We start from the raw sequence: 15,148 nt of genomic DNA on the forward strand, positions 1-15,148 counted from the left end.
AACACAGAGGCACGAGATCCAGCAAAGCCTAGGAGCTTTCCTGCCTCGTATCACCACCTTGCCAGGGCTGAATGAATGAATGGCAGGAATGAATAAATGAGCTCTATACCGAAAGGAAATTAAAATGTTCCAATGTAAGTATAGGAGACTCTTGTTTCCCCTTAGGCAGAGATTTAACACATATTCTTATCCTCCATCTCCCTCCCCCTCCCTCTATCCTTCCTTCCTTCTCTCACTCTCTCTCCCTTTCACACATATACACACATACTCATCTACTCACTCACTGCCTGCTAGGAAGCTGTGATGGACAAGACAATTCTCTATCGTTCTGCCCAAAGGAACCAGTCACTCAGCATACCAAGAAAAGTCAAAGAGAATACTACCGGGGGGTCTGATGTGTCAGAGAGGACAAGATGCCCGAGTTTTGGATGGTTAGAAAGGAAAGCTGAGAGAGAGTGAAGAAGATGCATTCCATGGTGTTTGCCGAAAACCAAAATTCTGTTTTACAGCATGAGGTTCCAGTGGCTTCTTACCTACTCAGAGTCATACAAGAGTTTAGGCAGAGAGGTAGAGGCTGGCCTCAGATCCGGCACCTGTGGATAATGCTGAGCTACCTCCCTGCTTCCTTGTGTACACAGCTGTTGACCTAGTGCAGTGAAGAAGGTCTTGGGCAGTCAGGCTTTGCCAAATCTGATTCTATGTCATATGTCATACCATTTGATGACACTGTCCTCCATATGTAAAGATGACCTGGGAACATCAACGTGGGGTCCCTTCATAACTAGGGAAACAGATTCAAAGGGAAGTATCAAGGATGGACGATTAGAAAACAAGGAGTCCCTAAGAACCCACGCATATTATCAATAACCACAGATGCCAACAGCAGAGCAGGAAGTGTTGCTGCGGACCAACAGGCAAAGACTAGAGCTCTGTTGGGAGGCAGTGCCAGGGACTTTGCCAGAGGGAGCTAATTTTTCTGGTCTCTTTCAGGAGCAGTGATGTCCTAAGGGCCCCACTTTCCCTATTATAAAAGGATTCTCCCAAACATAAATTCTGAATCCTCATCTCAGACAACACTAAAGGTGGCTTCGACCTTCTATTCAACAACAGCAAAGATGTTCTTACCCCAGCTGTCTGACCAGCTTCTTCTTGGGCTCCTTCCCCTGATGATTTCCACTCCAAACCTCACCTTCTATGCTTAAAAAGGTCACAGGCACTTTACATTAAAAAAAAAAAAAAAAAAAAGGCCATAGGCACTTTACATTAAAAAAGGCATTTGGGGCTGGGCACAATGGCTCACACCTGTAATTCCAACACTTTGAGAGGCTCTGGTGGGCAGATTGCTTGAGCCCAGGGGTTCAAGACCAGCCTGAGCCACATGGCAAGGCCCCATCTTTATAAAAAATTTAAGCAATTAGCCAGGCGTGGTGGCACATGACATGCCTCTAGTCTCAGCTACTCAGGAGGCTGAGGTGGGAGGATTGCATCAACCCGGGAGCCTGAGGCTGCAGTTTGCCAAGATCATACCACTGCACTCCAGGCTGGGCAACAGAGCAAGACTGCATCTCAAAAAAAAAAAAAAGCATTTGGAATTAACTGGAATTCCAAACCCCTTCTTTCATGCTCTCTTGGAGACTGGAAGGCAGGGGAAGTAGAAATCAAAAGGGCAGGGCCCTGAGATGGGGGCCTGTTAGGCAGATGCCCAGTTCTTGGAAGAAGTCAAGCTCTGTGGTAAGGCTAGACTCGGGCTCTATGTATCCAGGGGCCTCACTGGAACCATGTCTGGGCAAACAACAATTGTGGAATGAATGAGTAGGAATGAGTAGGTAGGGGGTATCCCTGCCTTGTCACCCCACCCCATGCCATCATCACCTTTCCCCCTCCTGGGGTAGGGCAGTCAATGTGGGCCCTATAAGGAGCTTTGTAGGACCTGGCTAATCCCAGGCATCTGGTCCCCAGATGAGAGGTCTGTTTTAGTTATTTCTTAGGCCCTAGTTCCCAAATCCTCCTCATCCCCCATTTCCTATCCCAGCTGCTTTTTCTAACTGAATAAATCCACTGTTGTCATGGAGACAACATAGTATCAGCATCTCTGGTTTTTTTTGTAGGTCCTCCCAAAAACCAGAACTTCCTAGAAAGGGTCCTACTTCTACCTCCCTAGTATTTCTGGCATGGGAGTCTTCTCTGATAAAATATGGTTTGGTGTTTGGAATATCGGCCTTGCCCGTAAGATTTCCTACCCTCTTTGTAGTTTTACCTTGCCCAAGTTTTACCTTTATCCTTAGCAAGCTAAGCTTAATTTGACTTCTTTCAGCCAAGGATCCTGAGTTTCAGCACACTTCCAACATTGGGGTTATTTAATAAAGATAAAGACGGCAGTTACAGGGGCTGGATGGCTCTTCATGCAAAAGGGCAGACATAATTCTCCCCATGTCATAGATAAGCAGTCTTAGCTCCAAGAGGCCGGGTGGCTTCTGCAAGGTCACCCATCATAGAAGAGCAAAGCCAGGGCCCTCGGCAGCTTTTCCATGCAAGCACTGCCACCTTCAGTGGGGTCTGCATCTAGAGACTGAGCGTGGTAACTACCACTATTGAGCACCAGCTATGTGCAAGTCTGTATGTACAGACATCACATAAGCCTCAGAACAACCTTGTGAAATTGATATCAATGTTGTCATCATTTTACAGAGAAGGAAACTAAAGCTCAAGAAAGTCCAACATCTTACTTAGTGTCATACAGCTGCTAAGCATAGAAGCTAGATTGGAAACTGAGGGCTGTCCCCTTCAAAGTGCAAAACCAGTACAAAATATGGCCTCTACCTGAAAACAGGTTTCAGGAGCAGTCACTGCCCCAGCACTCATCCAAGGGTTGAATTCCACTGTATGGGGCCAGAAGTTTCTTTTCATATTGTCCTCTCCCCTTTGACTCCTGCAGGACCTCTGCTGAGTTTTTATGAATGAGGAGAAAAAAAAAATGTCATTGAAAAGTTCAACCAACTTTGGCCTCCTCTCTCTGAGTGATAGATAGGTTTAATTACTGCGAATTACTCAACCACTCTACTCTTCTCCCCCAAGTCATTAAAAATAGATTTTCTCTTTGAACTGCACTCCGCCCTCAGGTCTCTAGATAGTCAGGAGTCCTTAGGAGACAGCCCCGGGGTCAGCTTCTGGTCAGAGGGTTGTGCGTTGCTTTAGTTGCAATCACAGTCTCCGGAACCTCCAGCTGGTTTTCTGGGGTTTTTGTGCCTCATTTTCCTTAATGATGTTGATCACGTGACTTTCACAGCCCAGCGGACAGGCAGGAGGCTGGGTTGGTATTTACTTTATGAGAATTTAAGGGGCTCTGAATGCATGACTATTGATTGTTAAAGAAATGGATCTAACACTGAGAGCAAACAATAATGAGTTCTTCACATTAATTACTGTGAAGCTGATTCATAGGAAAAACCTAAGCTGAAAGTGTGGGCTCAGAGGTGTTCTGCTTCCTGATGAGCCCCAGAGATAGGTGGAACGGGTATTGTCTTTATTTCAAAAGAAGGAAATGAGGGCTTGAAGCATAACTGGAGTGCCCATGGTGACAGAGCTGATCACTGGCAAGACCGGGACAGAAAACTTCTGCTGTGGCCACTACCCAAGCTGTGCTAACAGAGGGCTTGGTGACATTTTGTAGGAAGCTCAGATGGAAAACGTGGAGCCTGCTCACCTCCTCTTCCATTATTGTTCTGGTCCTAGTAGGCTTAAAAACAGAAGTCCAGCCAGGTGCAAAGGCTCACACCTGTAATCCCAACATTTTAGGAGCCAGAGGCAGGAGAGCCCTTGAGCCCAGGAGTTTTTGACTAGCCTGGGAAACACGGGGAGACACTGTCTCTCCAAAAAAAAAAAACTAATTAGCCAGATGTGGTGGCACACACCTGTAGTCCCAGCTACTCAGGAAGGCTGAGGCAAGAGAATCCGTTGAGCCCGAGGTAGAGACTGTAGTGAGCTGTGATTGCACCACTGTACTCCTGCCTGGGTGACAGAACAAGACTTTGTCATTAAAAAAAAAAAAAAAAATCCCTTAGGGAATCTTTCACCCTCCCCAATCTATGTCCCTCTTCACCTTCTAGTATCACCTCTCTTGCTGTCTGGCTCCTTATTCACCCAGCTGAATCACTGTTAGAAAACAGAGGAGAGTAAAACGAGCTAAGAGACTTGCAGTGGTCAGGCGGGTGAACATAATTGCAGTGTCCAGCAGCTTGACTAGGAAGCAGAAAGATATTCTTTCTAGGAAGAAGAATGGCCCTGGTGGCCGCTTTTGGGGCAGCTCCAGGAGAATGAGCCTTCCCTCTGTAGTCCTTGCCTCTGTCTGTCTGGACCCCGCTGAATCGGTGTGGGAATTAAACAAACTTAGACTCCAATTTTGTTTCTGTTACCCTACAAAGGATATGACCTTACCTGCATTACTTAAGCTGACACTCAGTTTTCTAATAGGTAAAATGGGACTAAGAATACCTCCCTGGAAAGGTTGGTGTAAGGATTAAATGAGGTAATCTATGTGACGTGCCTGGCATGCAGTAAATACTGGATACATGCAGCTGTTGTTATTATTGTTCCTGCTGCTTCAATCCATTCAACAAGCTCGGTCCACTGCCCAGCTCAGGGCAAGGTGGGGCCAGCCAGGAGCCTGCCAGCTGTCAGGAGACCTCAGTGCCCATCACTTCCCCCAGAACCTTAGGCAGCAGATCCAAAGGGACATGATTTCCTTGCTGCCTCCCTCACCTGCTCCCAGCAGGGGAGATTGAGATTAAGCTGTTGCTTCAGGCATCCAGTAGACATCAGCTCTTTCCTGCTGAAGGACAGAAAGTGGTGTGGGAATTTTTCCTTAGAGACTTGCTGAGCCAAAGGGGATGGAGTAAGAGGCATGTCAGGAGGGAGGGGGCCTGGACTTTCCCCAGAGGGTCTATCTTGGCTTCTCTGCCTGAGAGAATAAGACCAGGGTCAGGGGTAGGGCTGGGCCTCCCCAAACATTGGCCCACATTTCTCTCCCTGTGAGGACTCTGAATGAGTGGCAAGGGAAGGATAGCACACTAGGCTGCCAGGCAGAAAATCCACAGAACATCAACATCTCCATGTTAATTGCACCCATTTACAGAAGGGCTTACAAGATTTGGTGCAAGCCTGTGAAGAAGAAAAACTCCACCCACCCATTTATTCCATCAGTTAACAGCTACTGGGTACTAGGAGCTGTAGGGTGCAGAGAAGCAGAAGCCTCACCTGCCTTCAGGTTGCTTCAAGCCTCCTGATCCCTGCTCTCCTCTTGCCTCGGATCTTGCAACGGACTCCTGGGCCACCTTCTCCCTCCTCATCCCTCAGAAAGAGCTCTTGCAGTATATCTAAGAAGAGCGAACGGTTGGTCCCATCATGGGCCGTGGAGGGTTCTCCTCCAGTTGGCCACTTTGCCACTCACTGCAAGTGAGGACTTAAGTGCTCTTTGGGGGCCTTAATTTCCCAGTAGAGCCAATGGAAATCATAACACATAACAATACCTGTCCACTCTTCCTCTCTGGGGAGTTGTGCAGATCAAATGAGATAATGTGTGTGAAAGCATTTCAAAAATGCCAAAACCCTCTGCCAGGATTGCTGTGACTGCATTATTGATCTCTGTCCATACAGCAGCCCCAGCGGGGGTCTCTCTTCAATCCACCATCAGCTGTGTGTGTAAATGAGTGTCAGATCTTTTCTTGAAAACAGATTTGGAGGGGGAAAGAGAAGAAAGTGGCTCTGAGACCCTACAAACCTGAAGGGGTGAAGGGGTGGACCTGCAGGGAGGGATGACCAAGAGAAGGTACAAAGGAAAGGAGAGAGGCCCATGGAGCCAGCTCCATCAGCTTCAGCTGCTGTGAGCTCTCCCCTGAGCCCTGGGGACCAGGAGGCTGTCGATGAGGCCAACTGGTGCTCCATTTGGGCATCTGTGCCACCTCCCACCCCTGCCACCTGGCTCCTAGCCACTGAGAAGGCCTCTGTTTCTTCCCTTGTGTCAGGAGCAGGGGACACGTGTGAGGACAGGTGTACCATCTGGCAGGGCAGATTCCAGGGAAGATTCCAGGGAAGAAAGGGATTAAATTCTCAATCTCAGCGGGGCCCCCAGCCTGGGGAACAATTTTCCCTTGTTCCTTTCGTCCCTGTGTCTCTCTTGCATGATTGCAAAGGAATCTTGCAGATCGCTTGAACACTGAGTGCTCCTGCCAGAGCCCCCTGAAGCGAGCTGCCACTCTCTGTCCTCTGAGCCACGACGCTCTTGGTTCTACTTCTACTGTGGCATCTGTCCTACTATATTGAGATTATCTGTTTCCTTGGTTTTGTTCTCAACTGAACCATGGGCTCCAGGAGGGAAGAGAATGTAGCCCTGATGCCTCACAGAGGGTTGAGTACAATGTAAGTGCTCAGTAGATGTTTAAGGACTAAGTGGGTCTCCATCATGATCCACTGTCGGAATCATGTGAGGTTTTCTGCTTTCACCTCAGGCATTTCTCCAGAAGAGGCATATAAGTGCTCAGAACCATGTGGGTCCTCCCAGGTGTCCATATAGGGTGGCAGAGATGCAGCGTTGATTCTCTGTCCCCAGGCTTACTTGGCAAAGGGCCCTTGTTCTTATGCCTACCATTGGGAAACTCTTCTGTGGAAAGGGTGATGTGTCTGCTCCTGATGGGAGTAACTGTCCAGGGGCTCTGTCTAGGATGACTCACTCTTAGGGCCTCTGAGGCCTTCCTGGCCTTACCTTGGATGATCCAAACACTACAGGTCTGCCATGCTTTTCAAGACCTTCAGGAAAGAGGCTGGGTCCAGTGGCTTCCCTCAGTGACTTGTCCCCACTGCCTCTAATAATTATCTGATAATGTGTCTGGCTGTACTGGGCCTGACACTCTGTGGGCTACTCATGTGCTGAATTGAGAGAGTTGGTCAGGGAAAGAAAACTGCCCCACACTCTGCACTCCCTGCCCAGTCCTTCCCACATGTATCTTCAGCCCCGCTGAATCAGGCCAAGGAAGGCACCAGAGACATGGGGCACCGGGGCCAGGAGAGCCAAGAACACAGTGTGAGTCACCTTTAATTAAGAGTATTTCTTAAGTAAATGACTTAACAGGACAGTTATATTCATTAAAGGCATAATTACAAGCCATAAGATCAAGCAGAAAAGAATGTCAAGCATGAGGGTGGAATCCAGTTTGAAGCAGCACTGTGGGTCCTAGGGAGAAGGCCATAGGGGGACAGGAGAAGGGCACCCTCCCATTGTATAATTCCCATCGCCACACTCACCCGCCAGCCCAGCCACCCCCAGATCCCAGCACTCAGAGTGGAGGGGGCCAAGGAGCCTCAGGCATAATTAAAATGCAATAATAATAAACAAATGCCAATTAAAGCGTCATAGAGTGTCCTATTAAACTCTGAGTCAGCCCTGACAGAGGGCGCCCGACGCGGTGGACACTGTCCAGGAGAAAGCTCCCTTTCCTTCTTGAGTTTCTGAAGACATATCCCTCCCCACCCGACCCAGCCCTAGAGCAAGTGCTGGACTGTCACCTGGGGTGCACAGTGAAGTGGCTCCCGACTGCGGAGGCTTGAACTTGGTCCTTTATGGACTTCATAGATGCAGAATGATTAGAACCAATTTCTCACTGGGCATAAAGTAGTCTCCAGAGCCCTGTTGCCTTCCCCTACACCCCTAAAATCCCTCTAATTCCTTCCATAGCCCCAAGGAAGAGTGATATTCTGTTTCTTCCTGGCCCCAGGACCTAACATTTAAAAAGACCCACTCGGGGAGCTAGAGTCATCTATATCAGTGGTTGGCCTGTGTAAGAATCGGCTGGAGAGTTGTTAAGACCCATTTCCTGGACCCCCTTCCCCAGTGTTTCTGATTTAGTGGACCGTGGATTTTCACGTTCAGTAATCTCACAGGTGACACCACTGGTGCTGGTTTGAGAATCATACACTGAGGGCCATTGCTCCTTGAGAGCCCCAGGCCTGCCTCATGGAAGACATTGTTTTGGCCAAGGCTAGAAGGCTTGGAGGCATCACATATTCCAGTTCTGTGGTTTTTGCAGTTCTTCCCATGGTCACCCAGACCCACATATCCAGACTTGCACCGTCCCTCCCTTGCCCTCACCAAAGGTGTTTGAAGAAACCCTGCTTTTCAATGTCTGCTTACATGGTTCTTTCCACCTGGAATACCCTTCATCTAAATATTCTTCACCTTTTAAGGCCCATACACATACTGTGTATACTCCGTTTAGGGCAGCACTGTCAGATAGAAATAAAATTTGAGCCACAAGCATGAATTACATGTGTAATTTTAACTTTTCTAGTAGCCACAGTTCAAAAAGAAAGAACAGGTGAAATTAATAATACATTTAACTCAAGATAGGCAAAATATCTTTTCAACATGTCAATAAAAATTATCGATGTAATTTTTTCCCTTTTTTCTTTTCCTCACTAAATCTTCCAAATCTAGTGTGTATTGTAGACTTACAGTACATCTTAATTTGTCGTAGCTACATTTCAAACTCAATAGCCGCATGAAGCTAGTGGCTATTGTACTGGGCAGCACAGATGCAGGCAGTGTTTTCTCCTTGCTCTGAATTCCCTCAACCCTCTTTGAATACTTATCTTAGAACATGTATCGCTTTCTTCTTTTTATTGCTAGCCTGTTTGCAACTTGAAGGTGCTAGTTGTGTTTTAATGCTGTCGTTGTTTTTATTCTGAAGTGCCTAGCACTGGCCTGGATGGAGGACACGATCAATGAATATTGGCTGACAAATGAATATAGAAGCACATGAATATAAGAGACAGAGAAGGCTCCTGGGAACATCTGACTTTGAGGGTCTCCCCTCGGTCACTGTGACATTTCTTTCCTCTGGTTTGTGTGTGGCTGTTACATCTTAGAGGAGAAAATAATTCAAGCTTTAGACCACCCCCCTCCACCCCTGCCAACTTATAAGTTTCCTGTTTCACTTTGCTCTTCAACTCAGTGCATTAAAAAAAAAAAAAAAAAAAAAAAATCACCAGGAGGGCCCAGGAAACAGGAAAAATAGTTGTGCTATTGGTTTCATGTTTGGAGAAGAACAGGGTTTCACTATCTCCATGGCACTTGGCGTGAAAGTGGGCTTTGTTGCTGGAGACACTGCTCCCATTCAGGGCCCCTTTTCCCAGCTGCTGAGGGCTGGGCTGTGTTTTGACAGACGGGCCGAATGCAATGCAGACAGTTGTTTTAATTTGCAGCCAGATGCAGACATCACTCACAAGGAGCCCGAAACCCAAGAAAAGGAGGCTAGGCACTGGACCACCATTCTCAGGCCTCAGAGAGTGGTTTGGAGGGGGCCAGCGGAAGCCTCCCAGGCAGCCAGGGTCTCTGATATCCCAGAGGGCTGATAGTCACCAGGCCCGGGAGAGGCACACTGGAAGGTCTCCTGCAGATACCTGTCTGAAAGATGTTTCTTGTAGGCATTGTGGGCCATGAGGCAGGGTTCAAGGGTTATTCTTTAAGGCGGTGTGAAATCAATTGGTGGTGGTGGTGGCTGCATGTTATCTTTTAACTGTAAAGTTGTACAGGACAAAAATCATCAACAGTCTCAAGGAGGAGTTAGGGAAACTGTGGGAAATAGAAGGCTGGAATGTCAGAATTGGCAGGGACTAATGTAGCCTTCCTCTGAGGGCAGAAATCCTTTCTTCCAGCCTTTGGGACGAATGTCACCTTGACTGCTTATGCATCCCTGTGATAGGCGTTCCTTTGGAAAGCCAGGCAGTTGCATGATGTTGAGCTTTTCTGAGCTTTTCACCCATGAGTCCTACTGCAGCCATACTGCTCCCCTTCGAACACTGGAAAACAGCCTACATGACTACTTTGAGACTCTTCATTGGACTAAATAAACATCCCAGGTTCATCTGCTGTACCTCAGACACCACTTCTGCCTCCCACCCCATCCTGGCCACCCTCCGGGAAGGATCTCTGGTTGAGCAACGCCCCTCCTAGGGCAGGTTGCGGAGACCTGAACTCCGGACTCCCCAGTGTGGGGTGGCTTCTCTCGACCCTGTTGCTGTGTGTCTATTTATGCAGCCCATGGTCAAATTAGCTTCTTTCGTTGTCACATCACCCTGTCAGGTCACATCAGATTTTGAGTTGAGTTGACTTTGAGTCAGCTCAAACCCTTAGGTCTATTACACTTGAACTATTTCAAATCAGCTATCCCCCGTCTTAAACTTAGAGTACCAGTTTTTTTTAAAGCTAAATTGCAAGATTTTACACTCATCTCCCTGCATTTCCTGTTTTTTTTATTAAAGGGAGGTGAGAGATGTTTAAAGCTGATCATGTCACTGACTTACAGAAAAGCCTCGTAATATGGAATGTTAAGTGTGATGATGTAGGAAGGATGGGTGGTGACACCCAAGAGAGGAAAGGCAGGCTCATCTCTCCCCCCTCCCACACATTGTACAACCCTACACTTAAGTTTATACTGAACTTATCCATGATTGCTTTTGCTCATCACAATCCTTCAGCTTGGCATGTCCTTCCAGGTCTCTGCATCTGACCCCCTCTTACCCGTCAAGGCACCTCTACCCCACTGGTCACTTCTTAGCTAAGTTCCCCAAACCTTCAGCCCTCACACCAATCCCACACAACAAAAACTCAGCACAATGTAGAGCAAGTCTCGGTTTGTCATTACCAACTCCCACTGGACCATAGGGTTCTGGGAGGGCAGAATCCGTGTGCTGTTCGCTGTCGTTTCTCTGTTGCATAGCACCAGAGCTCCACAGCGTTGACATCTGATAAATGTTTGCTGAGTGAACAGTGTTAGGATCCATTCTGAAACTCTCAGGAGGATGCCGTGAAGGTGTCTCCATCATATCCTTTGTCCCCCTGCCAGAGGCAGAACACTGTGCTGCTGGACCACAGGTCATGTTTTTACTTTTTACACATCTGGTAGGTGGCGGACCTCTATGCCCTAACAAATAAGAACCCATTCCCAGCCCAGCAAATGTTTTTGGAGCTCAGCAGCCTCCTGCCCCAGCCAGCAACAGATACCTAGGACATATCGACTGGAACACTTCAGTCCTCTGACCCCCTTGCCTGGTCTTTATTGTCACCCCTGCTGTGCAAGTAGGGGTGAGTAATATCCAGACAGGCCCAGCTCTAGCCCCTGCAGGGCCCCAGCAGAAGACCAGGAGGAGTGTGCAAGGGCTGCACTCTCTGGGGGGCAGGGTCTTGATCTGCAAATTCTCACTTTCCAGGCAAGACAGAATCAGGCAGCTCTTTTCTGTGGATGTTCCCATTTAGCCAGACTTTTCAAAGGATGGGAGATTTACTAGAGAAACTGAATGCAGACATCAGAGAATGGGATAATTGGATCCAGGTGGTATATTTGGTTGGCTGTAAAGAGTCTGTGCCATACTATGAATATTATTTGATGGGAAAAGTTTCTCCTTTCCCTTTTTGAATGTTTTCTGTGTAGGCAGGATGTCTCAGCCCAAGCCCAGCTGAAAGCTCTTCAGAGATGAGTTTGTGCCACTCAATAGCCTTTCAACAGAGTTAACCATTTTCAGTACTTGCCACTGGCATGCCCAGCTCTCAAGAGGATGCTAGTGGAGGGCAGAAATAGATGGAGCCTTTGCTGCTACCTCTCGCGAAGGCAAGAAGTCTTAGGCCTGCCACTCAGAGACACATTCGGCTTAGCCTACCTGCCTTATGCAGGTAAAGAGATTGGGGACATTGAGGCCATGACTTGCTGCTCAGTGTCACCTCTTTAGGGGAGTTGGCAGTGCAAGTGTGAGTACACACAGGACTATGTGACACACGCCTGCTAGTCATCACAGCCTAACCTCACTGTACCCTCTTTCCTCTCTCTGCCAGGTCACCAGGGTCCCCGTGGAGTCATGTGAGCAGTATACGACTTGTGGGGAGTGCCTGAGCTCTGGGGACCCTCATTGTGGCTGGTGTGCCCTGCACAACATGTAAGTTTGGGGTATACTGGAAAGGGTTTGGCATGCAGAAGACCAGGGCTTTCCGGGAATGATGGGATATGACAGTATTTTGCAGAGAGAGAGAGAGGAATTGTCCTCTTCAGAGCAGTAATTCTAATGGTGGCTTCAGTGTTGAGAGCAGGAAGAGGTAAAGAGGCCATGGGTGGGGCCTTCTTTCTAAGTGCAGGGTCTTTGCCTCTCTTCTTTCATTTTACTTCCAAATTCAGTCCTTCAGCTGCTCTGAAGTGAGGTGCTTATATCCTTGTGTCTTTGAAAGAACTCACAAGGGATACTGTAGTCTTTAGGTTTCCCCAAAACCTCCTCAGTGTAGCCTGAAATAGGTGCCCCTCTGTGCCAAGAGTGTGCAGATGGTGGTGCACTGGCATTGGGAGGTTTAGACTCCAGCTAGCTGCTGTGTGACCCTGGATGGGTCCCCTGACAACTCCAGGCCTCTGTTTCTCCATTGCTGTTTAGGGAAAATGCCTATTTCACAGGTGAATTGTGAAGACTAAATGAAAAAATAAATGCTTTGGTAATAAGGAAGCCCAGAAGAGGCTACACAAATCAGAATAATTATCATGGACCCTGTACCCTTGGGAGGACCCTTCTGGCCTCATTATTTCATGATTCCGAGAAGTTCACATCTCACTTCAACTGGCCTCATCATCTGCCATTGAATACCAACTCAATATAAATGCTAAATCACACTTAAACTTCCTAATTTGATGAGCCCCAGGGGAAGAGAAAGGGTGAAAACCCCGAAAGACAGAAGCTGGCTAGGAATTCTATTGCCCAATGGAGTTGGAAACTCCAGGGCTCTGTGCCAGCCAGCAAAGCATCTCCATGAAATGAGCTGGGTTTGGGGTGGAGGCGGAGGCGGAGGGCCAGAGTTCGGGGTCCTGCACAATAGCTCTTGGCTTCCAGCCTCTGCAGCAGGTGTTGGGAGGGCTCTGGGGGGAGGGAGGGAAGCTGGTGCCTCACAGATGCAAAATCTGGACTGGATTTGAGCCCGTGAATACTGGGTTCCCTGCTTGGGTTTTGGAGGTAAAAGATTGCTCAGAAAGTTTTGCAGAAGTGCTCTTAGCAGACCTGGACATTGTGTCTCCATTTAGGTCAGACAAGTGGTAAAGATGCTAATGTTGTACCCCAGGAATGGCAAAAGGGGGTAAATTTTGGTTCCCTGCAGTGAGGCTGACCCACCAGCCAGCAGGCAGGGTCTTTCCTCGAGAGAGTTTCTTTCTCCAAAGAACCTGACAGCCTCCTGCCAGCTCTGTGCAAAGGGCCCTGGGTGGCCTGCCCTCTAGCTCTGCAGTGGTCATGTCCAGTGGTACCTCCTACTCCCCATGCCTCCGCCACTCTGTCCTCCCAGCTTCGGTGCCTGTGGCACTTCTCCCATGTCGAACACACCAAAATTATAGATCGGGGATTATCATTTATTCAACAGCAAGGACGTCTGCTTTCCCCACCTTGAACAAGTGCCTATAGATCTATCAGCAATGCCTGGGCCTCCCCGCTGCCGCCAACCACCCCGTCTTCCTCCTGGGGCAGGTCAGCTGTGACTGCTGGAATGAGCCACATCAGAATAGTCCCAGGTTTCCTCTGTCCTCTCAACTCCTTAACTCTTTAGAGAATCCTCCCTACCTACTGGGGCACTCGTCTCCCAGCTTCTCTGCCCCAAGAGCTCACAGAGAACAAGATTTTTGCTGTTTATACCCAGACATTTCACCGCATCTGGACATTCTCTTCTTCACCAGACCCTCCTGCAACGCTCTCCCACCTGCCAAGCAGCAGCCTGGTATCAGGCATGAGGAGATGGGAGAAGCTGCAGCTCCCAGGTCCCCACGGAGGCCTCTTTAGCGGAGGCTGAGGGCTGAGGAGCCTCTGAGGGGTTGGGGGGATTTGAAGCCTTCCTGTCTCTTCTGTATGCCTTGCTCTTGCAAGTGTGTTATTGTCTCCAAGGCTATTTATCTCTGTTAGGGCTGTTGCCATAAATAGTATGATAAAAAAAGAGCCATTTCAGTGAGTCAATGAGATAAAGGCTCCAGTCAAGAGCTCACTTTAGAGCTATCTTAAGGATTCACTTAAACCTCAATAATTCTTTTCTTTGACAGCATTCATATTTAGATCCATTATGTGCCTGAAAAGGAAGAGGGGGAGGAGTTTGGGGGAGTCAGAGTGCGAATCACTGCTTGATTGTGGAATCGCTAGTGTCCCGATGGCTATTTGGTTTGGACACACTGGCACCAGCCGTGGAGCGGGTTTCCATGTGACAAGGCAGGCAGCAACCTGAAGCTCCCAAGTGCTGGTGTCACCTGCCCACCTGCCACTGTCGGCAGGGGAGCCTAGAGCCTGAGATGAAGATGTTGGGAGAAACAGCCAAACAAGCTTTCTGACAGAGGCAGCCCTGGCTGCAGTGCCTTATCTGTCTGTCTGTCTCAAGGTATTATTTTGTGACACAAACATTTATTTAAAATATACCATGTGACAGGTAGAATATCCCAATGAATAAAACATGGCCACTGCCTTCGAATAGCCATTAATCCACCCACAAGATCATATGCACACTGTCCCACACTGCCAAGACCCTCTCCTATTTTCTTAAAAATTTCTCTGGAGGAAAATGATAATACGAATCATTGTCAGCATCATTAATATTAATATTATAAGGGCTAACACTGTCATGGCACCTACTATGTGCCAGGCCATTTTCTAAGCACTAACTCCTTTAATTCTTACACCAACCCTGTGAAATAGGTATTATCATCATCCTCTTCCTTTTTTTTTTGTCTTTGAGATAAGGTCTCACCGTGTCACCCAGGTGAGAGTGTAATGGTGCAATCACAGCTCACTACGGCGCTCAAGTAATCTAACCAACTCAGCCTCTTGAGTAGCTGGGACTACAGGTGTGTGCCACCATACCCAGCTAATTGTTTTTTTTTTTTTTTAGAATGAAGTCCCACTGTGTTGCTCAGGTTGGTCTTGAACTCATAGGCTCAGGCAGTCCTCCTCACCTTAGCCTCCCAAAGTGCTGGGATTACAGGTGTGAGCCACCATGCCTGGCCAATCCTCATTTTTTTTTACAGTTGAGGAAACTGAGGCAGAGAGAGATTAAGTAGCTTGTCCAAGGGGTTGCAGCTAGTAGGTAACAGGTCTGGGGTTG

The 15,148-nt window shown here is 48.1% G+C and overlaps 1 protein-coding gene and 1 long non-coding RNA gene across 4 annotated transcripts in view; one reads left to right on the forward strand and one right to left on the reverse strand.

Annotated features, from left to right (window-relative positions):
• The window catches only part of PLXNA2 (plexin A2), a 221,995-nt gene that overhangs the window by 128,499 nt on the left and 78,348 nt on the right, over positions 1 to 15,148 (forward strand). The window contains exon 5 of the mRNA XM_032137653.1: positions 11,879 to 11,979. Within this exon, the coding sequence (XP_031993544.1) occupies positions 11,879 to 11,979 (101 nt within the window). The remainder of the gene's footprint in view (positions 1 to 11,878; positions 11,980 to 15,148) is intronic.
• Positions 461 to 5,678, reverse strand: LOC131381776 (uncharacterized). Of its 3 annotated transcripts, none has more exons than XR_009210714.1 (4): positions 5,526 to 5,678; positions 4,759 to 4,825; positions 2,821 to 2,940; positions 461 to 781 (listed from the first exon to the last, which is right to left on the reverse strand). It is a non-coding gene; the product is annotated as an uncharacterized LOC131381776 (long non-coding RNA). The 3 variants fall into 3 exon arrangements; XR_009210713.1 differs by having other exon boundaries at positions 4,759 to 4,828; XR_009210712.1 differs by having other exon boundaries at positions 2,821 to 2,943; positions 4,759 to 4,828.

This window comes from Hylobates moloch, unplaced genomic scaffold (assembly GCF_009828535.3).
Source record: "Hylobates moloch isolate HMO894 unplaced genomic scaffold, HMol_V3 SCAFFOLD_18, whole genome shotgun sequence".
Taxonomy (NCBI): Eukaryota; Metazoa; Chordata; class Mammalia; order Primates; family Hylobatidae; genus Hylobates; species Hylobates moloch.